The sequence below is a fragment of the Aphelocoma coerulescens genome, chromosome 7, assembly GCF_041296385.1.
Source record: "Aphelocoma coerulescens isolate FSJ_1873_10779 chromosome 7, UR_Acoe_1.0, whole genome shotgun sequence".
Lineage (NCBI taxonomy): Eukaryota > Metazoa > Chordata > Aves > Passeriformes > Corvidae > Aphelocoma > Aphelocoma coerulescens.
The window spans coordinates 16147748-16174389 of record NC_091021.1 but is presented as its reverse complement, the minus strand read 5'-3'; the positions used below and the strand labels follow the sequence as shown (position 1 = coordinate 16174389).

At 35.1% G+C, this 26642-nt stretch overlaps 1 protein-coding gene across 5 annotated transcripts in view; it reads right to left on the bottom strand.

Annotated features, from left to right (window-relative positions):
• The window catches only part of CCDC141 (coiled-coil domain containing 141), a 71775-nt gene that overhangs the window by 1278 nt on the left and 43855 nt on the right, over positions 1-26642 (bottom strand). For 2 of the 5 annotated variants that reach the window (XM_069020520.1, XM_069020521.1), the window contains 12 exons: positions 26339-26488; positions 19886-20026; positions 18877-19071; positions 17299-17482; positions 15974-16083; positions 13593-13697; positions 12893-12976; positions 8714-9597; positions 6565-6737; positions 595-749; positions 367-496; positions 109-274 (listed from right to left, as the gene is read on the bottom strand). In XM_069020520.1, the coding sequence (XP_068876621.1) occupies positions 109-274; positions 367-496; positions 595-749; positions 6565-6737; positions 8714-9597; positions 12893-12976; positions 13593-13697; positions 15974-16083; positions 17299-17482; positions 18877-19071; positions 19886-20026; positions 26339-26488 (2477 nt within the window). Of the gene's footprint in view, positions 1-108; positions 275-366; positions 497-555; positions 750-6564; positions 6738-8713; positions 9598-12892; positions 12977-13592; positions 13698-15973; positions 16084-17298; positions 17483-18876; positions 19072-19885; positions 20027-26338; positions 26489-26642 lie in introns of those variants that run through there. The other 3 variants (XM_069020523.1, XM_069020524.1, XM_069020522.1) reach the window with 3 other exon arrangements.

Genomic DNA, 26642 nt, shown 5'->3' with positions numbered 1-26642 from the left:
CCCAAAATTCATAGATTAGGAGGAGTGTTTGATGTGTGCTTTGTAAATTAAGGTGCTTACAGTTACTGCAGCAGTACAAGTTGCAGCATGGAGTAAGATGCAAGTTACCTTACTGGAGTACATTCAGCCACTGGCCTTTGATCTCCCTCACGTGGTGTGTCCTGGGCTTGTGCTAGCTCAGTTGTGGTGACATTCACTTCTTCTGAAAAATATCCATCTTCCCATTCTGGTTTAGCCTGAGTTACACTGGAAGTTTTGGGGGGATTGTTTTTCCCTGAAACAAAATATGTACATTAGTGGGAATGAGTTGCTCATGTAATAAGGCAACAGGGTGCCAAAAAGCATGCAGCTGGCAGGACGAATCACCTATCACTGTTACGAAAGCAGAGCAATGTGCCTTTCCAATTTCATTGCTGGCAACACACATGTATTTCCCTGTATCAGCGAGGACTACATTTCTCTTTAAAAGGTAATAGGTATCTCCTAATTTCTCAATCTGTAAAACAAGAGAATGTGCATAAGAGATAATTAGTAGCATAAGGCAATATAAATTACCTTTCTCCCAAGAAAAATTTCAAGAACATTAGAACATACACTGATATCTCCAGATACCACTTTGATATCATCCTTTTTCCAGAAGACATGTGGTTTGGGCTTTCCATGTATAGTGCAATGCAGGATTAAATCTTCTCCTTCTTGCAGAGTTCTATGTCCAAACTTTTGTATGAAGTTTGGCTGTTTTCCTTGTACTGAAAGAAAATTTAATCAAATCAATATTCACTGTGTTTTAAAAGACACAACTGAAACAAGTGAAGAAAAAAAATCTGTTCTCATAAATTTCATCACATTGTAAGACAGAGGGAGCCTTTACTGATGCCTGGAACTCAGGATAACTTGTTTGCAAGACAGTTCGTAGGCATGTATCATTTATCTACCTAATATAAAGTTTGCTAAAAAATATGGCTATTAAGCACCTAAGAATTTCATGCATCAGCATAGTGATATTAGTTCCATGGAAATGCTGAAGAATCATGTTGTTTGGTAAGGTATTAGGCAAGTCTATGTGAATTATTGTTTCAGTGAAGGCGGATAAGTAAATATTTCACACAAATTTAAAGTGACAGAGTCATGAGAGCAAATTTTTTTATTTACTGCATTGTTGTACATCATGCTTTCTTCACCTTCTCCCCCCCATTATTTTAGTTTAAAAAAAAAAAAGTTATTGCAAAGATAAAAAGAACTGATATTTGCAACAAAAATGAAGGGCAGAATGAGGCCTCTCTACCACTTCAACCACATCGCTGTTTTGGCCATCATTAATACTGAAACCATGTACTACCACATCATCCAGTACAAATTTGATTCAGATGAAGGATGGGCAAGTAATTGCTTTTCTATTGCAAATACCCAAAGCACATGAGATTGATTCTGTGCTAGCTACATGCCAACTCTGGAAGGACAGATGACACCTGAGCCACTACAAGGACTGATCAATACAAATTGACCCATCAAAATTGAAGAAATTTTAATCATCAGCATCAGTTTGTACTGAATAAAAGCACTGCTTTCTGTGACTTGTAACTTAATGAGCTGTAAAGGTGTATTTACTGAATCACTGTACTACCACCTGAGGTTCCACTCATATTCCACCTACGAGGTTACTGTAAAAAGAGAAAACAACCTCAGAATTCAGACTAAGTATTCTTGAAACAGGGAATATAAAGCAGAAGATGTTAACACAAGAAGGACATACAAAGACATATACTACAACAAAAATGAACTTTTTGCATCTCTATCACATAAAGAATGTGTCCTTCTTCCTCTTTGACATAAATTGTACCTTCTTTCCAAGTTATTTAACAAAAGTTATAACTGGCCTTCTCAGAAACACAAAGTTACTGAAATGTGTGTTAAATGACAGAGTTTGAAACTGCCATGCCACCCTTACTCCACGGTTTAAGGATGAACATTTTTTCTTTATGCTATGATGGAACAAAAATCAGCTTATCACACACAGGTGCACATCAACTTCTAAATCCAAATATATTGAGCTAAAGGCTATTTTTGCCAAAGGTGGGCCTGCTGGCATAATGACAAAGACATTTTGACTACTGTATTAATAAATTCACTTCTTAGGTGAGCTCTTAATTGCAATAATTTTATTATTATTTTAGCTGCTTTTCTATTCTTCCTATGTACTGTAGGACTGAGGTGACACTGTAAAGCAGAAGAACGTAAGTTTTACTCTCCTGTACTTGTGCTAAACTGGTGTGACCTCTGTATTAGCCAGCCAGAGCAGCTCAGACAATTGAGTTCTTAGCTGTTGAAAGTTAGCATGTGCAAGCTGCCACCCCTACTGCTTTGCATGCACCTGAAGCCCAGAAATTTGAGATCTCTAGCTTCACTTCAAGAAAGAGAGCCAAGTTTACAGCCCTGCCTACTCTTTGCAGGCAGTTAGCAATAGGTCACAAACAGAACATGATTAGCTTGTATTCCAGTGGAAAACATTAAGTGGGTTTCAGCCCCTCCTTGGGATAATCTTGGCTGGATTCCACTACTTGTGCAGTTTGGATTACCTTGTGAAGTCATGTTGCATCTCATACCAGAATGGTTTTTACCATAAAAAAAAAAAAAGAAGAAAAAAAAAAAGAAAAATCTGAGTGGAATGGTGACAGTGATAATGATCAGACCACATCTTGACTTTATACAAGTAAGGCAGTAGAACATAAAAACTGAAATGACCAGTTTCTAGAGAGCAAAGAGAGAAGTATGTGCAAAAAAACCCATGAAGTGACAGTTCCTACAACTCTTTCAGGCACAGGCTTGACCACAACAGGGAACAAAGTTTGCTGTAAAAGACTTCATAATCTGACAACAACCTTCAAAATAGAATGGATGGTTATGTTTCACCAGTTGTTTTCCCATTATATCATAACAAAAACTCAGAAGAAAACTTGTTAATTGCAACTTATTTCTTGGTTGGACATCCCATGAACCATAAAGGTTAGAAAGAACAGATCCATTCCCCCATTGTGGGAAAAAATAATCAGGTAGTCAGTGGTACTGAAATACCACTCTTACAGTTTCAGACAGTAGTTTTGTCAAATATTAAATATTCCACGAGTATACTGGTAGGAACCAGTAGAGTTATGCTGCAAACTGGCAAATAAGCACAGAAAAATCATCAATCTGGTGCAATGCAAAAACTACAGGAGGAAAGATCACCTTCATCCGTCTAGCACACAGCTTTCACCCCTGCCTCGGGCCTCTCTCACACACATGTAGTACAGGTCAAGCCAAATTGGTTTTAAGAGCCATTTGTAAAATTAAATTGCTTCACAGTTATTCTTAATCTATTTACTATGGCATGTAATTTCCAATCTCTGGTGTCTTGAAATGTGATATTAGCAATTTTATGAACTTCCCCTCTCTTCTCCACAAATTTAGGCTAGGCAGATTCCCTCCATGTTGCTTAGAGACTTCATATTTGCTCAGCATTACTCTAAATTACACTACACTTTATTGTTTAGAGATTTTGTCTCAGTCAAGCTCTTAACACAAACAGAAGGATTCCTTTATTGAGAATATTAAACAGATCTCCTGACTCAATTGATCAGAAATATCCATAATCCAGAGCTCCAGTCTCCTTGAATACCATGTGTAACCTCTTTAAAGTCTTGGCAGTAGTTTTTCAAGACACAGCTCCTCTGGACCACACACCAAAATTACTCCTTTACCCTAGAAAAGTCTCCAGAGAAAGGTGCAGAAGTAAGCATACCTTACCAGTCATTTGGGAGGAAGTCACCTTCTCCATTACTGCTCCAGCCACATCTGATCCGATCTGCGTAATGAATCATCCTCTCTTTGCCTACTGACTCAAACATGTGACCTCAAGCTGCTTCTCTTGAAAAATGAAAATAATTAATCCCTTTCCCCCTCCAAATTTAGGTACCTTGTGTAAACACCCCTTTGTAGACAGGCAATATCTTTCACCATTTTCTCAATCGGTGTCTGCATATGGGGAAGGAGGAAGGGAGTGTAGGTTGGTTATATGCCCGATCTCTTTCTTGTAAGGATGGTGGGACTGAGGCTTACATCTTCTCTATATGGGAGCCATAGGGAAGACGAAAACATTTTGGGATCTTGAAGTAACTATAGGCTCAAAACCGTGACTGTGATGAGGGGAAATTAACATTGTAAACCAAGAAAGAACCAGAACATTACAAAACACCTATATGTATTCCCTGCTCTACAATATAGTTAAAAGAAGGAGGAAATAAAGCATGCATAGTATAAACTATTAAAAACTCCATGAGAGTGGGAAACACTGTGTTAAAATTATTGCTGCAAAAGAATGAGTGTTTTTTTCCTTCAAAGAAATATTAGTGCATCATGAGACTATATCACTGTCACTCCCTTATTTTCTTGGTTTTTTAGATTATCTAAACAGAACATAGCAGGAATTTTCCAGCAAATTTTTTTTAAGGACTCATTTGAGTCCTTAAATAAAGGGTATTTAAACCCAGATTGCCAGCACAGCAGTAACCAGTGTTGATTATATCTTTGTTTACAAAGCAAAACATTAAAACCAGGAGACTTTCAGCATCCTGCTGTGCATCCAGTATCTATAATCACTCTTTTTGAAATCTTGTTTCTTGCAGCAATTAAAATTGTGGCTGATATCCACACACACATTAAAAACTCCATTTAAAACTATTCCTGATTGAAAGTAGATGCAATACCACACTCACAAAATCAACTTGTGTTTACCGAAAGTTCACAGAAATGTCCAAATTCTCAGAGTAAAGTTTTAACAAACAAACAAACAAACAAACAATGGTATTATATACTTCTAAAATGATTTATTAAGATCTAAATTACCTTTATCATGAAATGGAAAATACACTGTAGGAAAACAGGTGAAATTGATACCTGAGAAAATTCCTATGAATCTACATTTTTGGGAGATGACTGAACTTAGAAAGTGGTTCATTAAGGGTAATAACCAGTTAGTCAGGACTTACTTTGTTTCCCCATCTGTTCACCACTTCCTCCTCCTGCTCCCTCTCATGTTGCTGTGAGGTTGTATCATGCTGAGAACTTCTCCATTTTCAAAGTTACAGGAATTTTGCAAAAGTTGCCGTCACTGGGCCAAAATATCTGGCCCTCAGCAATTACAGTATATATTCTTTTCATAGCATGCTACACAGTAAAAATTTTATTTCATTCCAGCAAATTATGCAAGAGAAGGTAAATATTCCCTCTCTAAAAATTTTCCACAGCAATGCAGTTGTAACACGAAAGCTGATAACCAAAAGATGCAGGAAAAATCATGTAGCTGTTTGTCAACTCTTTTTACTGTATATATACAACAAATACTGAGGCTAAATAATGAAGTTATATTTGAGGATTTATAAATTGAGTCTTCCTTGGCACAGTTACATCATTGTTATGAAATATTTAAACAAATTAGAACTTTAGTTAAAAAAAATATTTGCAGTTGTCCTTGGCAAGAAGGAAATCCAAGTAGGTGAACAAACTACTGGTTTGGATTTACTACTTTGAAGTTAAAGGATAATTCTGTTTCAGTTATTTTTCTTTTTCTATAAATTTTAATACACCTTTGAATATTTCTGCAATTTGGTTGCTTCTGTTTGAAATCACTGTGTTAAAAATTTTTAAAGTGCGCAAAAGCTCATATCAAATTATTAACTTTCTTGTCTTATACTAACAATTTAGAGGATTATTAGAAATATTTGTATCTTTATAAGAAGACAGAGAAAGTATGACAGGCATCTATTTAAGCAGAGTGGAATATTGGAATGTTTCATTTTGTAAACATTTGTTCTATTGTATGTTAGATGCTGCTGACACAAATCCTGATGGTTTTAAGTCAATTCTGTAGCACAGTCACAACTCTATTGGAACTACTGCAGCTTTCCTTTATGGAGCCTATATGCTGGGCTGAGACAGATTTAAATCTGGTCTGTTAGTTCAATAATGAATGGTATAATACCTTTACTAATAAGCTTTATCCTAAAAATAATTTTTTTTGTAATCATACAAGAAAACATGTGGCTGGAAAAAATACATTCTATGTTTAAAAAAACCTCCAACACCCTCCATACCCCATCCCAAGAGAAGACATACCCTAAAATATACAGTGATCTGAGCACTCTACCTGGCTCTATATTGACATTTAAAACCTACAACCATTAACACTATTTCCAGTGATTTGCAATGCCTACATTTTTCAAAAGCAAAACTCAGCCTCAGATTCTAGAAATATCTTTGGAAGTTTTTATCTCAACATCACTATGAGAAAGTAAAATAAGCACTTAAAACTGCCAGTAAAGAAACAAGCAATATATCCATTTTGCCATAAAAGTGGCTTGGTACATATTGTGAAAATGCAGTGTAAGAAAATAAATTTAACATGTGATGATTAAGTCCAGTGCAGTCAATACTGTACTTATTTTGTGAATAGCCAGTACATTAGTGATACACCAATATAGATGACACACAGCATTATCCAGTCTATTCTTGCAATAGGTGGCCTGTTACCTTTCACGTGAAGAATGGCACTTGATGAGATAGTGCCGTTCAAATTTTTAGCCCGAACAACATAGAGGCCAGCATCTTTATCACACACCTTCTGAATGAACAAAGTATGCTTTGTCTCCTTTTGTAAAAGCTTTAAGTGCTCATCTGCAGTCAGTTTCTGGCCCTTCTTGTACCTGGAGCAGAGAGTCAGTTTTCAAGTCAGAGTTTTATCTCTTCATGCCACACAGAACCTTGCAAATTCAGACAATCTCTGTAACACACTACATTAACAGCAAAGGATAGAGAACACTACCGTGCTCTCCTTTCTCAGTTTTGAAGTTAATCTGTCAATATGTATGAACAGCTAAACTATGCAAATTACTGGATAATACATTCTTAACAGTAGAAAATGTGGTTCTGAAAATGGTGTTCAATGCACAAGTCACACCTCTCTCACTGCAGTATTAAAGAGGTTACCTGAGGGCCTGGGCCCTCGGTTTTGTGCTGAAACATTTTTGCTAATAAGGTTGTTAGTCAATCCAACTCATGAAAAGGCTCTAAAAGATCAACAAAAAAACTTTCTAAACTTGTATCTTCAATATAAAAAGATAGTCAAGAACCTTCTTCCATTCCAGCCCACTTAACATTTACGTAGCTCACATCATCAAACAGGATAGAACAATGCATCAGGAGTTACTCCAGGGAACTGCTGTCATATTCTAACACTTGAGGATCTTTCACCATGTATTGGTATTGACTCCTGATTTAAAAATGGAAATTAGAGAAAATTCTGTCTCTCCTTGCCTCATGATGTTTCAGCACAGGCTACATTTAACTTAACACAAACATGAAAATATTTTTCCACATGTATAACCAAAAAAATTTCTACACCAGTACCAAATACACATTATTGGTGAATTTTTAATTTAAAACAGCGACATTTTTTTTCTGTTTTCATGAATTTCTAATTTGCAAAATTATTCCAGTTGAATGCTATCTTTTTTGAAAGACAATCTATCAAGAGTACATATATTTTCGAGTTAAATTAATGCTCTCTTACAATAAAATGAACATCTTATTTCACCAATAATACTCCTCAATCTGTACAATACTGGTATTTAAAACAAGGTAACTTTATTGATACCAAGAGAGTATAGCACCAAGGTTGCAGTGTCCAGTATTTTTCTCAGTGCGACAGAAAAAATTCAGTTTAACAAAAACTTAACAGTTTAATTCTTTAAAAGTGTAATAATAATATTAACATCATTTTTTTTTTTCTAGTAAGAGGCATATTTAGTTTTAATACATTAAAAGAAAGGCCTCCATTGTGAAAGACTAATGGAATAAGTGGAGAAAAGACAAATGAGGTAAAATCGGAGGAATGCATGCAACAACATATAGAACTAGGACAAAAATCTTGAAATCCTGCCCCTCTTTAAGTCCCTATCCCTTTTGGCAGGGCATTTTTAGATTTTAAATGTTCATATTACATCATATGTATTTCTCACAAATCCAGTATAAAAGCAATCTAAATCCAGTATAAAAGTAATCTAAATCCAGTATAAAGTAATCTAAATTGACACATAGCAATTAAGAAAGAGATGGACCATGCACACCAATATATGATATAAAACTGATTCTGTTAGTGTAGATATTTAGGTGGGTTTTTTTAATCTGTAACCTGTCTTGGTTTTCATAACTGACTTTCACATATGTGTAACTGTGTCCTCACCTATATGTAGTGACTATATAAATATTTCAGTGTGCATGCATATCTATGTGTCTGCCCATACATAGTGCCCAGAGCCTGGGAAAATGCAGGTGAATTTATTTATGGTAAATCTGAAGCATGCAATTATTTTAAGAAGGCATTGAACAAGTAGAATGCCACATTCCAGAATATGAAAACTATATGATGCTTTTCCTTAAAAAACCTTGGGGTATGTTTGCAGTAGTTTGATACTATCATTCATAAAATCTGGTACAGAGAGATTATTTCAAGTTGGTTAATTGTCAAAAACAATTCTGAAGGTGGAAATCAGGCAGAAGTGTGGAGTAGAAAGGATACAAGCCATTTATTCTAGCCTACAGATTAATTGATTTGGTTGTAAGAGGTTCATGGTGGCTCACTACTAGGTACATTTACTACTTCTCATTGTAAGCTACCCACCATGTCAGTGTAGGCTCTGGGAATCCCGTTACTTCTACTTCCAAAGTTACCGGAGAACCTTCCATGACGGTTTTGTTAGACAGAAGCTGGGAGAAGTTAGGCGCCTGTCCAGTTAGGCTGGCCATGCTGTTCTTTTCTGAAGAACTTTTAATCTCTTCTCGGGTAACCATCTGCCTCTGACAGCTTCTGGTGGCGTCTGATTGAAACACGAAACCTGAGAATGGATCAGGCAAAGCATGCAGCCTGTCCTGGGGTTTAGTACAGTTACTCAAGGCATGCAATTGTTCTTGTGTTTCTGACATGCTTTTATGAAGTTCAAGGTGTTGTAAATGTGTTTTGCACACTTCACTCATCATGCTTTGCACTGGTTTGGCTTTTATAGGGCAGGAAGCAGTGCTAGTTTCAGATATTCCTTGTAAGCTGCAAGTCAAAGGAGATACTGCTCTGACTTTTGGACCAGAATCTGTTAAAGAGAGACAAAAATTTTCAAAGTGATCTGATGGGCTTTCCATTCTATTATCTGTAACACCAGCAAAAGCAGAATTTGTTAAGAGGTCAGATGCTTCCATCAGTTTTATCGTACTAGCGGTTTTCTGCATTTGCAAGCTATAGGAACTGACATGCAGACTATGAGAACTACAACAGCACTGCTCTTCTAGCTCTGTTTCAGAATGTAAGAGGTTGGATTCTGGTGTCTCAGAAAGCGGTGGCAAAGAGATATCATCAGGTGATATACACTCATATTCATCTCCGGAGGGTGTGTCTTGTGCCAGGAATTCAGTCTGTAAACTATCCTCTTTGGCTGAAGATGACAGCTCTGTATCCTGTGAAACAAGATCCTCACCAGCTGGAACGGCTGAAATATCAGCCAATATATTCCTCTCCTCCAATTAGGAGGGGAAAGAGGAGAGAAGAAAGAAGGAAAAAAAAAGACAAAGAGTTATCATTCAATACATCCCTTGTCATGCAGAATGTAGCAACAGTATTTCTTCTAATTAATCTTGATGTATTCTGAGAAGCAGAAAGAAATGGAAGAAAGGATAATTTTTCAGAAAATGTTGCAGCAGCTTGCTGGAATTTCAAACTGTTCAAACAGATTTTAGAAGATATTATTAAAACTATGTATAAGCATTTATTACAATAGTAACAATGAAACAAAAAGTACCTTTCTACAAACAAAGGGCAACCTGTGGATTTCCTGTAGGTTCTGTTTATGTGAGCATTTGCAAGGAGAAGGTGGTGGAGGAGGAGGAGTAGGTGGCCTAATTACATTTTAATGGAACACACTTACATAGCGACAAAAATATATTAACAGCCAAGTTGTTGGACTTGTTTCTTTGAGAAAAAGAGTTGTCAGTCATGCTCAAGAGTTAAATAATTAAACCAACACCTCTATAACATCTTCCAAGCATTTTATATTTCTTTTATTTTTTTTTTATTTTGACAGCTGTTCCAAGATCCTGCCAAATATTAAAAGAAAAGAAATGTAAAAATTATTTTTATGTTAACTTGGATCCAGGAAAAAAAAATGCCTCTCATCGTGTTTCAAAGAGAATTGGGTGAGGCATAAATGCATTAGTTTTAATCACAAAGCTTCAAAGACGTTATGTGCTTTGTTAATTACTTCTCTGCCTCTTGATTTTTATATGAATGTAATCACATATTCAGATCGATGTCAGTTGTTCAAAGGCTCTCAGCAAAGGTGTGCATAATGTTTTCTTAAGCTACCCTCTCATTGCTGAGTTCTGTACACAAATATGTAATCTACTAAGCAATGTTTCTATCACCTATGAACTGCCCACTCACATAAATTGGGTGATACACTGAATGTCATTGCTTTCCAAAACAGGTCTCTTTGGCAGTATCCAGTACAAGAGTATGGTGGTATATTTATTTTGGTTTTCTTTTTGCTTTACTGCTCTAAATATGATCCAATAATTAGTACAAAAAATGTTTAAAAAATTATAAGTAATAGAACCTCATATGTGTCCTGGTCCTCTAGACATGTTAATATATGTAATAGTTTTAATATAGATGCTTTTCCAAGTTATTGCATTTGTTATTTCAAAGCAATGTGATTCATGCCAGATCTATGAAATAATGACTGGAAGGAGGTTGGGGCTTTACAGTGTCTATTTTACTAAACAATTCAATTTAGTTGTAAGATGAAGTTCAAGTTTCCAACAAGCATCCCCTGATGAACTCTGACCCTTGAAGAGATGAGAAAAGACCCTGGGGAAAATGCTGTGGAAAAGAACGGCAGGGGAGCTGTGAGTGAGCAAGCTGCCAGATAGGCTTTGGCAGCATGGGACCAAAAAAGCAGGAGGATCAATGTACCATAAGAAGGTCTAGCACACTTTTAAGAAGGTTATATTTGAAGCAAATTAATATTGCAAAAGCAGCTTGCAGAAGTACAGACAAACTCAGAGATTGCTGGCCTGATGCCATGAAGATTTTTGCCTTTTCTTTTATACCCATGTTATACCTTTTTACAACTTCTGTATTCCTAGTGCTTTTTGCCTACATTCTTGGACTTGTTTGTCAAGCTGAGAGACTAAACATTTTAGAAGCTTTGTAGCTAGAGATCAGTGTGCCCCAGACCCCAAGTCCTCTCCAGAACACATTCTGTAAACCAAGACAGAACCATCCAGGGGAAGGTTCCTTGGGGAGGGGGGCTCACTTGAGCCTCTCATTGGGGAATCTTTGATAGATATGCTAATTAGTAAAACCTATAATGTTATACCCAATCTTGGGGAGAGAGAGAGAGGGACACAGAGATAGACTCGGCGGGGTGCATCTCGATGCATATGACCTGGATGTGTGCACCTAAGGATCCTTAAAATAAATACCAAGGTAAAATCCCTTTTCCCCTTCTAACCGTGTATGACTCTTGATTTTAAGACCAGGAAAGGCATCAGGCCCACTATAATAGTTCTAGTGAGAAGAACTTGCCACCTCTTTAAGTGGAGTATGGAGTGATGAAAAGGGTAGAGGCATCGTAGTTGCCACAATTCTCGTATGATATTTGCTGTTTCGCATACCCTTGACTTCTCTCCTTGGCAGCTGAGACTCAGTCTGATGAGGACTGACAAAGCTGTGGCTTAGCAAAATAGAGCTATGGACATCTGCTGAGGTGATTCTCCTGAGGGACACTCTTTGGAACAGTCACAAAATTTTGAGTGAAATCTGGGCTGCAAGTCAATACTGAAACTCCCACTGACTTGGAATGGAGGTAAGAAAATTAATTAGGTTTAATTTTGGCTCATCAGATTACAGGACATTTTGTATTGAACTGAAGGGAATGGTATTATTAGCTGAATTTCTAGAAAACATCACTGTTTAATATCTTGTAGTATTTTTCTATGTTAGCAGCTTGCAAAATGGAATTTTTAGGTCCCTAAATCTATTACCAATGGATCCTGCCTTCCTAAGCACTTAAATATATTTCCACCCACTCCAATTTATCACTTTTTTACATAGCAAATTATTTAAATTTACATCCAGGATCCAAAGACTTCAAAATATTCTCTAATGTAAAGTAATTTATCACATAAAATATAGGTCTGGCTTTGCTTTGCCTGTATTTCTAAGACTTCATTTGTTCATTGATGATTTGGAAACTTTCATATTCCTTTATTGTATATCCATGAATGAAACATGTTTGTCTGTTTGGATTTTTATCATTCTAAATGCATACTCAGTCTTCCCATATCTAATCTCCTTTTGTGCATTGTCCTCAACATGCATGCAATCACTAATCTGGATTATTTATGATCTCTGATGCAGAGAATTTTGGCAACTGAAATGGAACTTAAGTGTTTTGAGATGAGGATAAAGACGATTATTTGATGGTGAGTTCTGTTATTTCTTCTACAGTGTCATAGCAATGTTACAGCAAATTATCTTTGACATGATGTCCTAGTGAACTGCTGAGAGATGTAGTTGTGTTCATCATTGTTGCTCTGTTTCCTGTTATTCACACTGTTGTTAAACTGAATCAATGTGCTCGTTTTGTCAGGTTTTTGGTAATACTGTAAATGAGAATATAAGCAAAGCATATCAGTATAACAACAGTCCTCACTTTTGAGACACAGCAAATTAGGGAGTAGAATTCCCTTGAGAGTACACAATGATGTCCATCAATCTGATTAAATGTAAATTAATATGAACAACACATACTTGCTTAGTGCCTGTAGGAGACAGAGTATTGCTTCTTTTCTCAGCAATGCTTTCTGAATTTGCAAGCAATTCACCTGATGCCATCTGAAAGAAAAATGTTTTAAAATTCCACTTTTTTCCTCATTAAGACTTTAATGATTCAACAAATAATCATGATTTCCACCTTTATTTAGTGCAAATTCTGAGCTATGAGATTTCTCTCAGAGAATATTACTTATAAATCAAATACTTTCATAACTTGGATCTAGGCATCATAGGAACTCTAGGACTTTGGGAATAGTAACAACAGTCTCCACTATTACTTCCTATATTCCTTTAAGTTTTATTTTTAAAGGAGAGAGCAGAATGTACTCTTTTTTCAGGAAGGGGGAATGGTCACAAAGAGGACCTCTACATTAACAGGACCAAGGGAAAATCAGTAAAAGGTTAAGAAAGGAATACTATTTCAGAAAAGAAAAGGAGATATACAAGCATGTAAAAAATGCTAAAAAATAAAAATTCATGGGGAAGAATATGTGGATTGGATAGAAGGAAAAGGGGTAACTGAACATAAATGAAAAACAATTGACCAAGATTACACTGATAACACCCATCCCAATGGAGGCTCTAAGACTGAAAAGCAAAGAACTTTCTAGCAATACACAAAGCCTTTTTAGAAACAGAGTTCTAGTTATTAAAAAATGCAAATAACTGAACTAACCTGCTGCTTTTGCTCCACTTCTTTGTCTTTAACAGTCTCACATGCTTCTTGACCTTTTCTTTCCTCTTTTTTAACAGTAATCAACTCTTCAGAAAACCCAACTTTCTGCCATGTGAAGAGAAAATTAATTAAGTTTATAAATAATAGAAGGTAGCAATTGTTAGCTACACACTGACTTATGCTCTGTACAACAGAGTAAAAACCAAACTGAAATCTTATCTAAAATCTGTCATCAGCACAGGTGTTAATTGCTTATGGCAAAAAAAATGCAGCAAAACCCAATTAATTCATTCTTGGACAAGCAATGACAACATTTTCTAAAGCTGATGGGATCTCTTCTAAGGCAGGGAAACTATAGAAGACTACAATTCTTCAGTATATAAGACTGAAGAATTCCAGTGGCTAGTCAAGAATCTGAGGAATATTAACCAATTTGTACACAGGCTCAGCAAGGAGGAATAAAGGATTAAGAAAGTAACATGGTTATGAGAAAAAAAGAGAATAAACCACAAATTCAGAAAAATATCTTTCAGGAAAACAGTTCTAGAGAGGAAAGAAACATTTGTGAGTCTCTATAATCAAATTTTTCTAAAAGGTGGAAAGGGAAGAATGTGATCTAAGCATAAAACATAGCATAACAGAAACCTGGACAACCATAATGTATTTTAGGAAGACTTGATAAATCCTTCAAAACGGTCATGGATGAATCCCACAGATTTCAAAGAACATAACAGTGGCATGAGATAAAGAAAGCCAAAAGCTTTATAGTTACAGTTTTGTGTCTTTCACATCTTTAGTTGCCCAGCCAAAAGTTACAGTCTTAAATAAGTTTCTCATAAGAAAGTATTGCATTATTAATCTTCCATTCTAGCATTAAACAAGTGAAAAATTCCGTGTAATTTTTTCAATCAGTTTTTTTACCTAGGAAGGAAAAATAGTCTTTAATTTTGCACTTGAAAGAATCAAAGTTTTTTCTGGCATTCAGCAGCAATGTAAAATTAGGAAAAGTTATGCAATACATTTCCACTTAATTTGTCATGCCTTAAAAATGACATGAAATGAAACTCAATTTATAGTCATGGCATTCCATACAGATGGCACATGTCTGTTTAGATGGTTTGCTGAATTATTTATTCTTCATAAGATTGAATATAGTCTGGAAATGTTCAATAAGAATATTCGTTTTTAAATCTCAGAATAGTGCATATTGTAAAAAAACCCAACCCAAAACAACTTTCCTTTTAATAAAGTTGCAGAATTGTTGTGTAAGAAATTCAATGATTTTATAGAAATTAGTCAAAATAAGGTAGTAAAAATAGTTTGAAATTCCATTTGTCTTGAAAAGATCATACAATGTTGAGATAGCAGAAAAGATGAAAGGTTCAAGCCCTGTTCTGACAGAACCTGGGAGTACTGTCCTGCACACAATAGTGTTTATGTGATACATGGACAGGGAGGAGAACTTAGAAAAACCAAATGGGCATTTATGTTGAGGTTTCTATATGGTCACAGTGCAAGACAAAGCCTTCTTTCCATTCACATAATGACCTTTGGAATTCATTTATATTTTTGGCATCTCTTACAGCTTTTAAGTGTACTAATGCATAATTTGAGTGTTTGTCAACTTTATAGTATAATTCCATCAAAGAAAAGTGAAACAGCATTCAGTATCAAGAAAAGTAGGATATTTAAGCATCTTAATTTTACCACCTTCTCAGAAGAATTAACTCATCAGCTGCTGCTGCATGCAGGAGATTTTTCATATATTACTTAGAGAATGGAGAGGGGTCAGTAGACAGTCTTCATTATCTACCCCTATCACCTGTCTTCCATAATTCCTCCTCAGTTAATATGTTATATTGAATTACACATACAGCAGTTTATCAGAACATGAAACTAAAAATGCTGTTGTCTTTAATATTTATGTAAAAGCTACCTCAAATTACTGTTCTACCTCAAATTACTTTAGCTTTAACACAACTTGTTTTTCAGGATGTCTTTTCCAAGAGGGAGCCAAGTGGTTGTTTGGCATTTTGTAGATCTAGCAGTTACCTATTACAATATCAAAGGAAGAAGAATTATGAAAAAAAAATTGTCTATATACTCAAAGAAAATTTGACAATTTCTCCTAAACATTGCTTGAAAGGAGTAACAGTTCCGAAAAAAGCAAAGAAAAAGAAACTTAGAAGAAATATTTAGTACCCAAAACAAGTAGTGCTTCATTGATTCATTACAATCATTACCTAAGGTAACAGAAAAGTGAACAATTAAGAAGTATTTCACACTACCATAGATGATCCTCAGTTAAAAGCACTGATTCAGTCACTAAGCATGATAAATCGATGTAGATGCAATACATTCTCCAGTTTTAAAAAAAATACCTTTATCTCCTTAAGTTCTCTCAGAGATCTACACAAGCCATCAACAGAATTCATGATTTCTTTGTACTTTAATACAGTTTTTTCAACATACTTCTTTCCTTCTTCAATACCTACAAAGGCAAAACAGCATGAATGTAGAACAAAATGCCTCAAACATACATGCAACAATCAGTGTAATTTGTAACCCCAAGGTACTACAATAATCATATTTTTCTGTGTTTTGTTTTGCTGGAGGAATTCTGTGATTCACAGTAATATGCTTTCTCACATCTTACTAGCTTACTTGAGATGACCCCTCATAGTTTCTGCAGGTCTTCTCTCTGGTTAGTAGTACTACTTTAAAAAAAGCTGACCTCGTCAAGTGCCCCCTAAACTAGTTGCCACATTATGCAACTAGGAGGCACTTAGATCCCTGTTATAAGAAACACAAAACAAAGGCAGGATGCAGAAGCTTTTTCTCATGGTAATGACTTAAAGAACACCAAGCAACTTTCTCATGGTGTTCCTAATCAGCTGTTTTCAAAAATCCATTCTGTCCTCTCCTTGCCTGCAGATAGGAATGTTTAAAATATTGAGAAGGCTTAAAAAATAAAAAAAGAGAAAGAAGAAAAAAGAAGTGATCTGTGCTCTCTAAATATTCTTACCAGCACTAAATTAAGAAGAATTTAAAAGCCCAGTTTGAATCCCGAAATTTTTTCAGCTTTACTACTTGAATTGATAGGCTACACTAAATCCCCACACATTTGGACAAAATAACTTCAAAATGTACATAAAAAACTAAAAGTGGGGAAAAGAAAAAAGGAAAATATGAAGTTTTTTGACTTTGTGGTTTTTTGGTCAGCAATGCTCCAAATCACTACAATTGCAAACACAGTATCTAAATAGCAGTCTACATTATTTGCTAATAAAAATTTGGCAAACAAATCCTACCAGTTATTCACAGTATTAAGGTGAAAAATAAATTCAGCATTATAATATCCTCTGTCTTGCCTGTTATGAGAGAGCTTACCTGTTATGAGAGAGCTTAAGCCATGAAGTCTTAACTCCAAGCTCATGAATATTACAAGGACATTTTTATTTCAAGGTGAACTCAGGCTGTATACAGAAAACTAAGTAAATACCAGACTGCTGAATACTTTCATATTCTTGTTTTTTGTAAATATTTGTTCTGAAATCCTTCACCTCTTCAAAACAATACTTTAAAACATTAATTTTTTAAAATTCATCTGTTTTTTTTCTTCAATGAACAAACCAAGGAATCTGCTTACTTCTGTCCCAAGTTACTGTATTTTGTCCCCACAGTACATTACCAGATATCTCCTCACCATATAACCGTCTAGCAAGCTCCATAATCTGCTGAATTTTTTCTTCCTGTTGAGGCACTGCAGGTTCAATAAATTTATTGAATTGCTTATAGAGAGTCTCTATTGCTTCTCTTGTTTTGCATTCTGCAGAGTAGTTGCCAACTCTAATCACTGTTGCGCTCAGATCTTCAAACCAAAATTGACACTGAGGGATAAAAAACCTGCATTGTAATGAATCACTGTCTGCAGTTCAAGATGTTGTAGAATAGACTGGATTATTCTTAGACTTTCCATAATTAGTGGCATACAGTATGTCTTAAGTATTCTGACTTAAATCTAACCTGAAAAAACACTTGTTAATTACTAATGGTGCTTCAAGTATTAATAGCTGTTAAATTTTCATTAAACACTAGTCCCATGCTCATCTTACAAGCATGGTGAGGTTATTATTTAACGGTTCTGCAAAAACATGTTTTATTTCTGAGTTCTTTCCACTGTGTAAATCAATTGACTAATTTCAAAAACTTCATATTATGGCCTCAGTTATAGCTGTGTAAGGGCAGAAGGGTTCTTTAAATTTTACATTCCAGCAGACAGGTGTCAGCAACCACTAAAGTCACCAGGAATATTTCTACTGACAAGAATGGGGTTTAGAACATACCCATAATAAACACCTTTGGTTAAGAATACTCCAAACAGTCTTAAATTTTACCTCTAGGAAATAATTTATTTCTGTTAAATAAGTGGGGAGTTTGAAAATATAAATCTTCAACAAATACTAACAAATTGCTTTGCTAATGGTATATGCAAGAACATATTGATCAGGTCACTGGGCACTGAAAACATCTCTTTAACAAAACTTTAGTATTGTGATTCATCATTAAGGGAATTTGTCACACACTTAGATCTCTTTGGAGATAAGAGCAATGTTATCTCTAAATATAAACAATGATGACCAGAATGAGCTTGCCCCACGGCAAGAGCACCAATAAAATATGGCAAGAAGGAAAATACTGTTACAATACTCTTACAAACCTTTTTTCTTTTAAAAAAGACAATGCATGAGACAGTCCTCAGACACATTAAAATAAAGTTATGAAAGTCTCCAATAAGACAGACTGCAGTTCAGAAAAAAATTATAGATATATTTAACAACTTAGTCTGTTAAAAAATATATTCTTCTGATAAGGAACTGAGTATTTTACATTTCAGTTCATCATTACATAAACCACAGTGGTAACTGTGATAACCAGCCTCTCATAGTTTGTCAGCTATCAAAGAGGACTTCGTGGCACTTTCTGTATTGCCTCAGGGCTTACTTAGAGAAAATGAGCTCATGGGTATGATCACAGACATGCTGAATGACTATGAAAGTCATGTGGAGGTGGAGACCCCAGTTGCATGAATATGGTGACATTGCACATTTATTTCCCCCTCTCACCGCAAATTTAGGAAGAAATAATTAAAAAAGAAATTTTTTTTACCAACTTATTACTTTTGGAAGCTACAGATTAACCTTGAGGCAGTTAAATCACTTTTGTCTATCCCTGTCCTGGTTCATTATTACAGCCACCGTGGGGGTCTAGGGTTTACTAGTACCTCTTTCATCATCTGTTGCAGATGCTCCATGAGATCCAGATTTTGCTTGTAATCTTCCACAACCATGTTAAAATCATTCAGCTGTTTTTGTAAGTCACTGATTGAGCCCAAGAGAACTCTAACTTTAGCATTAGGTTCATTTGCAAAAGGGTCAATGACCTTCTTCTCTAAATTATCCATCTTCTTTTTAAGAATCTGTTTAAAAGACATTGCAATATTAAATACCACAACAAAATGTTTCTATTTTTAGAAGTTTAATATAAAAAGCAGGGGAAAACCATACAAACATATTATTGTCCTTTGTTTTAAAAATTACAAGCTGCTCTTTCAAAAATCAAAGGAAACTGGAGGACCTCTGCAATGCTAACTAAAATCAATATAAATTATATTTATTAAATGTATAATTGAGCTAATTTTTTCAGCTTAAAAATAAACAAATATCTGCAGTAATAAAACATGGTCATGCATGATTTGCAACTAAAAAGACCATTGAAGGAATATTTTCTGGTGAATGTGAAAAATGGGTGAAGCTAGCAGGGTTCTAAGGTGCAAATGAGCATGATCAACTCCAGGCAATGAATACAGCCAAAGGTTGTAACGAAAAGGTTCATCTTACGTGAAGAAATGAGAAAGACAAGAAAGTAGCTTCATGCCAGAGATGATTATTTTGGGTTTTTTTAAGGAGAAGAAAGACTAGGTCACATGTATTGTGAAGTAATAGAGTCAAAAAGAATAAAAGATTAAAAGAAAAAAAGATTAAGAAAAATAATGGCGGATAAAAGCAGTGAAGTCAGGAATTGAGTCAACATAATTTCACTGAAGTAAGTGGAAAAGTAACAGGAATAGAACAGTGAAAAATGTCTCAGGCAATGACAGACAGGAAGGATATAATGATGAGTAAGAGAAGTGCACAACAAATTTTGTGATGTGCCAATCTCCTGCGATGGGCTTGGCATAGGCCACGTAATTCAACAGGTGAAGCTTTTACTAAGCCTAGAATTTCTATTACCTGTATTTTCTCTGCATATGTATCAACTTGCTGAATCTGTATTCTAAGCACTTTCATATTTCGAGCTTTTTCGCTTTTCTTCATATAGTTAAACTTCAAATTGTTGAATTTCTTTTTGAGATCCTTAAATGATTCTCTGAGCTGTAACAGAGTAAGCACATTTGTTAGTAAAAAAATGACACATCACACATCAATTTAGGTTTTTTCAAGAGCTGTTTAATGAACAATTTGAACACTTAAAATTTAATAGAGAAATTAGTAATACTATGCCATCTCATAAAGCATCCTTTGTTCCTCAGAATTTCTTTACAGTAATGGAAACTCGTAATCATGCTAAATCAGTATTTTTGCTTTCTGGATGCAGAATACTGTTTCCAGAATGACTGGGGCAAAAAAAGGGTTCAGACAAGGGATGGGATCATTGCTCAGACAACCTATGAAAAAAATCTTGTCCAGGATCTTCCACTGATTTTAACTGGAGGTAGATGCCCTTCACATCCTGTAGTCCATTTAGTAGAAATGGTAGTCATGTAAATGTATACCCATACTTAGTTTCCAAAAAAACAGTTTATTGGGCCTGGGCAAGTAGATTCGGTTTTATTCATATTACTCTTGTCCTACAATAAAACATTTACTTTATGTCAGGTTGTTCTTTGGCTGGTGTATCATCCCATTCCCTACCCCTTTTACAAAAGTCCTGCTTCCTAAAAGAAGTTCCGTATGGGCTTAATTTTATACACTGTGTTAGTCCAAGCATCTTAGTACAATTACTCACAGCATACAAAGAGGAATACAGCTCTTTGCAGGATCAAGATGTACACTGTATGACCATCTGACTTGCAAATAACTATGCTCTGAATATGGCAGCAGAGAGATTGTGCCTAGCAGACACAGAAAGCCTCGCCTAACTACTGCTAGTAGACTTGGTACTGTGTGAGAATACTTTTGCCAGTCAGCACTGATGTGGTGCAGCAAGCCCAACATTAGGGAAAATTATTCTTATGACAATATAAATTAAACTCAACTAAGTAGGTCCAATTAGGAAGTGTTCATGACTTTCAAGACTTTTCAGATGAACTCATATCAGCTAACTACTATTAAATCTAGTTACATTAAATTTGTTCTAAAACTCTTTTCTTAATTAGATGGAATATAGCTACACTTTCTTTAATCTACAGAAAAATATTATAAAGAGTCAGAAGGATAGGAATGACACTGATGAAGCTCTAGAAATCTGCAATTTCATTTATATACATACGGATCAGATGCTTTCCAATTTACCAGAAAGAGTTTAATACATATCAAAAAGAAGAGTCATATATGATGTACATAAATTTAAACCCAGTGTTTATTTACCATGAGAACTAGTCATAATATAGAGTTGTTATATTCTTTATTTTTTGTTTTCAAGTGACAGTTATGTTTACTTTAATATTGTCTTACATGTGGGCCTTTAATAAACAAGATGTCTTTTTTTTTTCATTATCAATGTTATATAAATAAGCATATCAAAACCATTTAGATAAATTATTGTTAAAGGGCTATGAAATTTTTAAGCATAGTCTTCTTTATATTTTTTCTCTGAAAGCTATGCAACCAATTTTATTTGCAACTTTTAAAAGTCCTTTCAGATATTACTGTTACTTTTTAATTTCTTTAAGCAAGAGATACAAGAATCAGACAAATAAAGAACCTACTCAAAATCAGTACTATTTTAATTACCTTGCAATTCCATGATCACATTTTCAAGTTATTTGTAATTAATTCATAACATTTGAAATGGAAGACTATAAAAATGACCAAAATATTGATTTTAAGAATTTCAAAACCTTTACATCAACAATATTTTGCTTTTAGGATAATATATAATAATAATAATAAATTAATTATGCAAACTTATATTTATTTAAAGACACTGATGTAAAGGAATGCAGAAGTTCTAATGCTTTAGGATATGTTACTTCAGACACACAGATGAAAAGAACTTACTTAATTATTGTTAACAAGTTCATGTCACATCCACAATTTGATATTTAAATGTGTATTTGAGGATTTTTTAATATTAAAAAGTCCCACAGACTTAGTCCTGTCCCCCTCCTCCTTCCTGCCAAAGAATCCAGGAAGTAATGAAGGCTTATTTTGCAGCTACTGTTATTGGAACTGCTAACAATCAATCATTATTATTATATACTAAAGTTAATCCATCAAGGGATATATTTTTCATTTTCATTTCATGTAGTGGGATGTTGCTGCATTATTTCAGCAGTGAATAAACAGATGGTGCTCACTCAGTGTAATGGAAAGGAAGGGAATTCTATCACTGGCCCTGTGATCTCCAATTAATTTAAGCTCTTTATCCCACCTAAGTACGCAGAATAATAAAGTCTATCTAAAAGCCCTCTGTTAATGTAATCACTTCTGCAGAACAATTTTATTCAGAATACAAGAGTCTTATTTGCTGCTTCAATTTTGTGGGGAAGAAAAGATGAACAAGAGTTTTAGTTTATTTCACTAGTTTGGGCTCCTATAGTCTAATAGTGATAATTTATAAGGCCAGAGGCTCTCCCCATAGCAGTATGTGAAATTAGATCTCCTTGTTTCAGATATGATGGCTCATGTGTCAAAGGTCTGCAGCTGCTGTGACTCTTCTCTTTTAGCCTCAGTGGAAAAACCAGATCCAGCTCTGACTTGGACATCAGACTGCATGTGCACAACTCCTGTTATCGTCAGCAATTGCACCAAGCACAATGTATGGCTTCCAATTTTTAGGAATCTAAACATATCTCAGTTTTGCAAGATGAAAGGAGGAATAATAAAGGGATTATGCATCCAAATATGTTTCAGTGACTTCAGCCCACTACTTTAATGGAACTCTGTACCTTGCCTATTGTGTCATAGTCTTTTATCAGGCAGCTGTTCCTAACTATAGCTGCCCTGTCATGGGTGGAGAATGATAGTGGAGGAGATGGGTTTAAGTACCAATTGCTTCAGTTTATCGTAGGACCATAAAATAAATGGAAAAATCAAGTTTAAAAGATGCTTTAAACATGTTTTTGTTAGCAGTAGCATTCCAGTAAATACTTTGATTCCTGTGGGAGCCACTCTAGAAGGAACTTCAATGTTGTTAATCCCTTACCTTTCCCTTTCTATTCATATACAAAACTTCTAGTAGCAGCAATAATCAAAACACCCCATAAAAGCAGGTTGCTGAAAATAAATTTTCAAAGTGACAAAGATTAAGAAACAGTCAAACAAAAAGTGGAAAGGAAAGGAAAGAAAAGAAAGGTGCTGGTCAAGTCATTAATGACTACTTTACTCCTGGAGCAACAATCAAAATAAATTACAAGGTGAGAAATGTGGCTGCATATCGGTTCCTACTGACTTGTGAATAAAGATAGCTCATTACCATTTGTGGTTAAAATCCGTATTTCCAGTCATACCTTTCCATAAATCTATAAGTAATGACATGGTGAAGAAGAAATGAGATGGCTGGGAAGAGCTGTGAACCTACTTCAGAATCTGTTGCAAGCTTTATGCAGACATGCATAATGTTATTTTTAAAGTGATCACCTAAAGAAAAGGCTTTTTCATCGCAAAAGCTATCATGTGTAATTAATTGTGTCACTTTTAATCCCCTGAAAAGATCCATTATAGCATTACTATGTCCAGCATATCAGTGTACCCGAGGCTGAGGTCACAAACGACTGCAGTGTAACACAGTGGAGGTGCGGCTCCTCAGAGGCTGCTACCCAAACCAGCTAGTGAAGCCAGAAGCCCAAACTGGCAAATTCAGATCCCAAAGATGAGCTTTCCTTATACTTCTCCAACATGTAGAGGACATAAATACTTATTTTTGCCTTTTCAAATTCTCTCTAAATTAGAGAAGGCACGGAAAAGGCAGACATTTTACTCTTCTCCAAGGCTGTCTCAAAATTCATGCTACAGATTCTTGGCTATAAATTTCAGTATTTGTTTCCTTGTTTCTTATAGAAGCACCAGTATGTTACAAACAAAGGGAACTTGCTAAGTCCTCTAAGGATCTTTTCAAACACGGAGTCCTAAACACCAAATCCCTAATTCCCATGCTGTATTTACACACTTAAATTAATCACATCAAACATAAATAATGTAAGTATTTACAGCAGAATCCCAAATATTTTCAGTCAGCTTTAAAGTTTGCTCTGTAAACTGGTAAATCACTACTAAATTATCTGGTTGGCTGTTTACTATATGACAGCCATGAACAGCTGCTGCTTGCTGCTGGCACATGAAATACTTATTTGCTTAGACACAGTAGAGAGTAAATAAATTGTTACGTTCAGACAGGTCTGCTACATACTAGCAATATTCAATTTCTGATGATAAAATTGACAGAATTTAAGATACTGAAGGTAATACTCATAGATAGTATTCTTGAGGTATTCTGGTGTCTGGTTTCTTGATCACTGAACAAAATTAGTTATAAATACTTAATGAAAAAAAAAAAAGTAAGAAAATGGCAGTATATTAAGGCATATACAGGTACATTAGCCAAATATTTGTTTAGGAAATACCTTCATCTTCTATGCTAATCTACAATAGAAAAGGAACTTAAAGAAAAAGGTATCCACATGCCAAATTAGTATATTTCTGTTAGTTTATGTTCAAGATTTAAATAGGTTTGAGAATTACAGGTTTTAACTTAACTTATAAACATTACTTTCCCAACTGAAACAGAAAAAAAATACCAAAACCAACCAATAGTGAACACTGTAATTGTTATGCAGTTATTTTACAGAAAGTATCCAATAACTACCAGATGACAAAAGATACATTTTGCTGTATAGGGCACGTGGTGAGTAACCCACCACTGACGTGACCTTTTATTTACATTTGAGAGACAGAAGATTGGCTTTTACCTCTCCTTTCTGCTTTCCCTTGTAGTCTAAAAAGCAACAAAAATAGAAAAATAATTCTTCTTAGAAGGGAGCCACATTCTCTTGCCCTCATTATGTAATCCCAGAACCAAAGGACAGAAACAAAGATTCTTTTATTTAACAGTGTGTCTGAATATGGCCAGCCTCATACAGACTTCCTTTTCTTCAGCAAATTTGAGGGGTTTTCAATAAAAACCTAGAACATTTTATTTCAAACCTCAGATAGTCTGATTCTGCCATGACACTGTGAAGTACAATGGGACTTCTTGTTTAGATACTTCATGCTTCACTCTCTTCTACAGCATGGCTCCCTCTGCCAGAGTGCTTCTCCTAACCTTGTGCTCTTCCTGCTACCTCTTACCATCAGACAAAGAGTTACAGAAGACCAACATGAAACACTCAGCTTGTAACTAGAAGTGTAACTGATATTCAAAGAAACCTTTTTATGAAAATATTTTTTCAGTTTCAAATCATCTTTTTGTGAAAATGTATACTTTTCACAAACACACAAAATAATTTTTAAAAGAAAACCCAAACAATAATTTTCTCAAAAATAGTTGGGACAAAGATCTCAGTCACCTCTTCTTTGGTGATTTTCACAAAATATAGTCTGTCTTTACTCAGGTGTAGATTCACCTAGCAAAAGATAAAAAATAAGAATATATAACTTATCCTGTATTTTTACTACCTCTGCTTCATGCTACAGGGAATATTATCGTGAAATCCTTCCAGCTCAGAATCCAGATTCTGTACTTCACAAAGGCAGAGGAATACAATCTACAGAACATCAAGCACAGAGCCCATCATCCTCTTATTTTAATGAATCACTCTGGGAAACTTAATTCTTTGAGAGGTTTTCCTAAACCAATTTTTGTGGAGACATCTAAGGAATGCAACATGCTAATTTGTGGATGCATTTTTATTTGGCCTACCAAGATGTTAAGTTGATAATCATATTAACTGAGGAATTATTCCTAACCTAAGTTCCATAATGCTAAATTCTAGTCTCTTGTGCCAATGAACATTTCCTTTCCTCCTAGCAGTTTTTAAAGTATCATATCTCGTGTTTCTGAAAAATTGTTAGTACTAGCTTATTCTGAACTTTCCATTAAAATATTGAAAGTTCTTTCCAACAGCCTTGCAACGGCAATATGTATAAATTCTACTTTTGTTTGAAACTTTAGCTTCATAAGAAAAAGTTGTGAAGACTCGTGTTTCAGATGAAGCTGACTGAGCTGAAGGCCAAAGAAAATATAGCTTCTCTATTTCCAGTCCTCTTGGTACCGTGCAAGCATTTTATCGCCAGTCCAACCACTTGATAGAATCCTGAACAGCAGAGCCTTGAACCACAGATTACTGTTGCTGCTGCACAGATCCAAGGTTGCTGCTGCATAGATCCAAGGTTGCTGCTAAAATGAAAGTCTGTTTTTCTGTATACATATGAAGCATTTAGAGAAATGGTAAACAGTAATGTATATTATAGAACACAACAGCTCTTTTAACAGCCATTCAGTGTGTTGGGATTTATCCCATTTACCTCATTTATATCCTCTTGAGTGGTGCAGTGTTGGAAATACTGTGACAGTTCTTCCTCATACTTATCAGCTCTGGAGCTCCAGTTTATGCTATCACACTCAAATCTAGCAAGTTCTTGCTTCAGATTCTTTACAGAAACATTCAAGCAATTCTAATGAGGACAGAGACAAAAAAATTGATCAGTCTCGGGAAATGTATTGATTTAAGCAATCCAGAATGAAAATGATTGAGGCAGAACATGTACAGTCAGCCACAATGGGCTAGAGTAAACTATTAAATCTTCACGGGAAGGACAGCAAGGACAT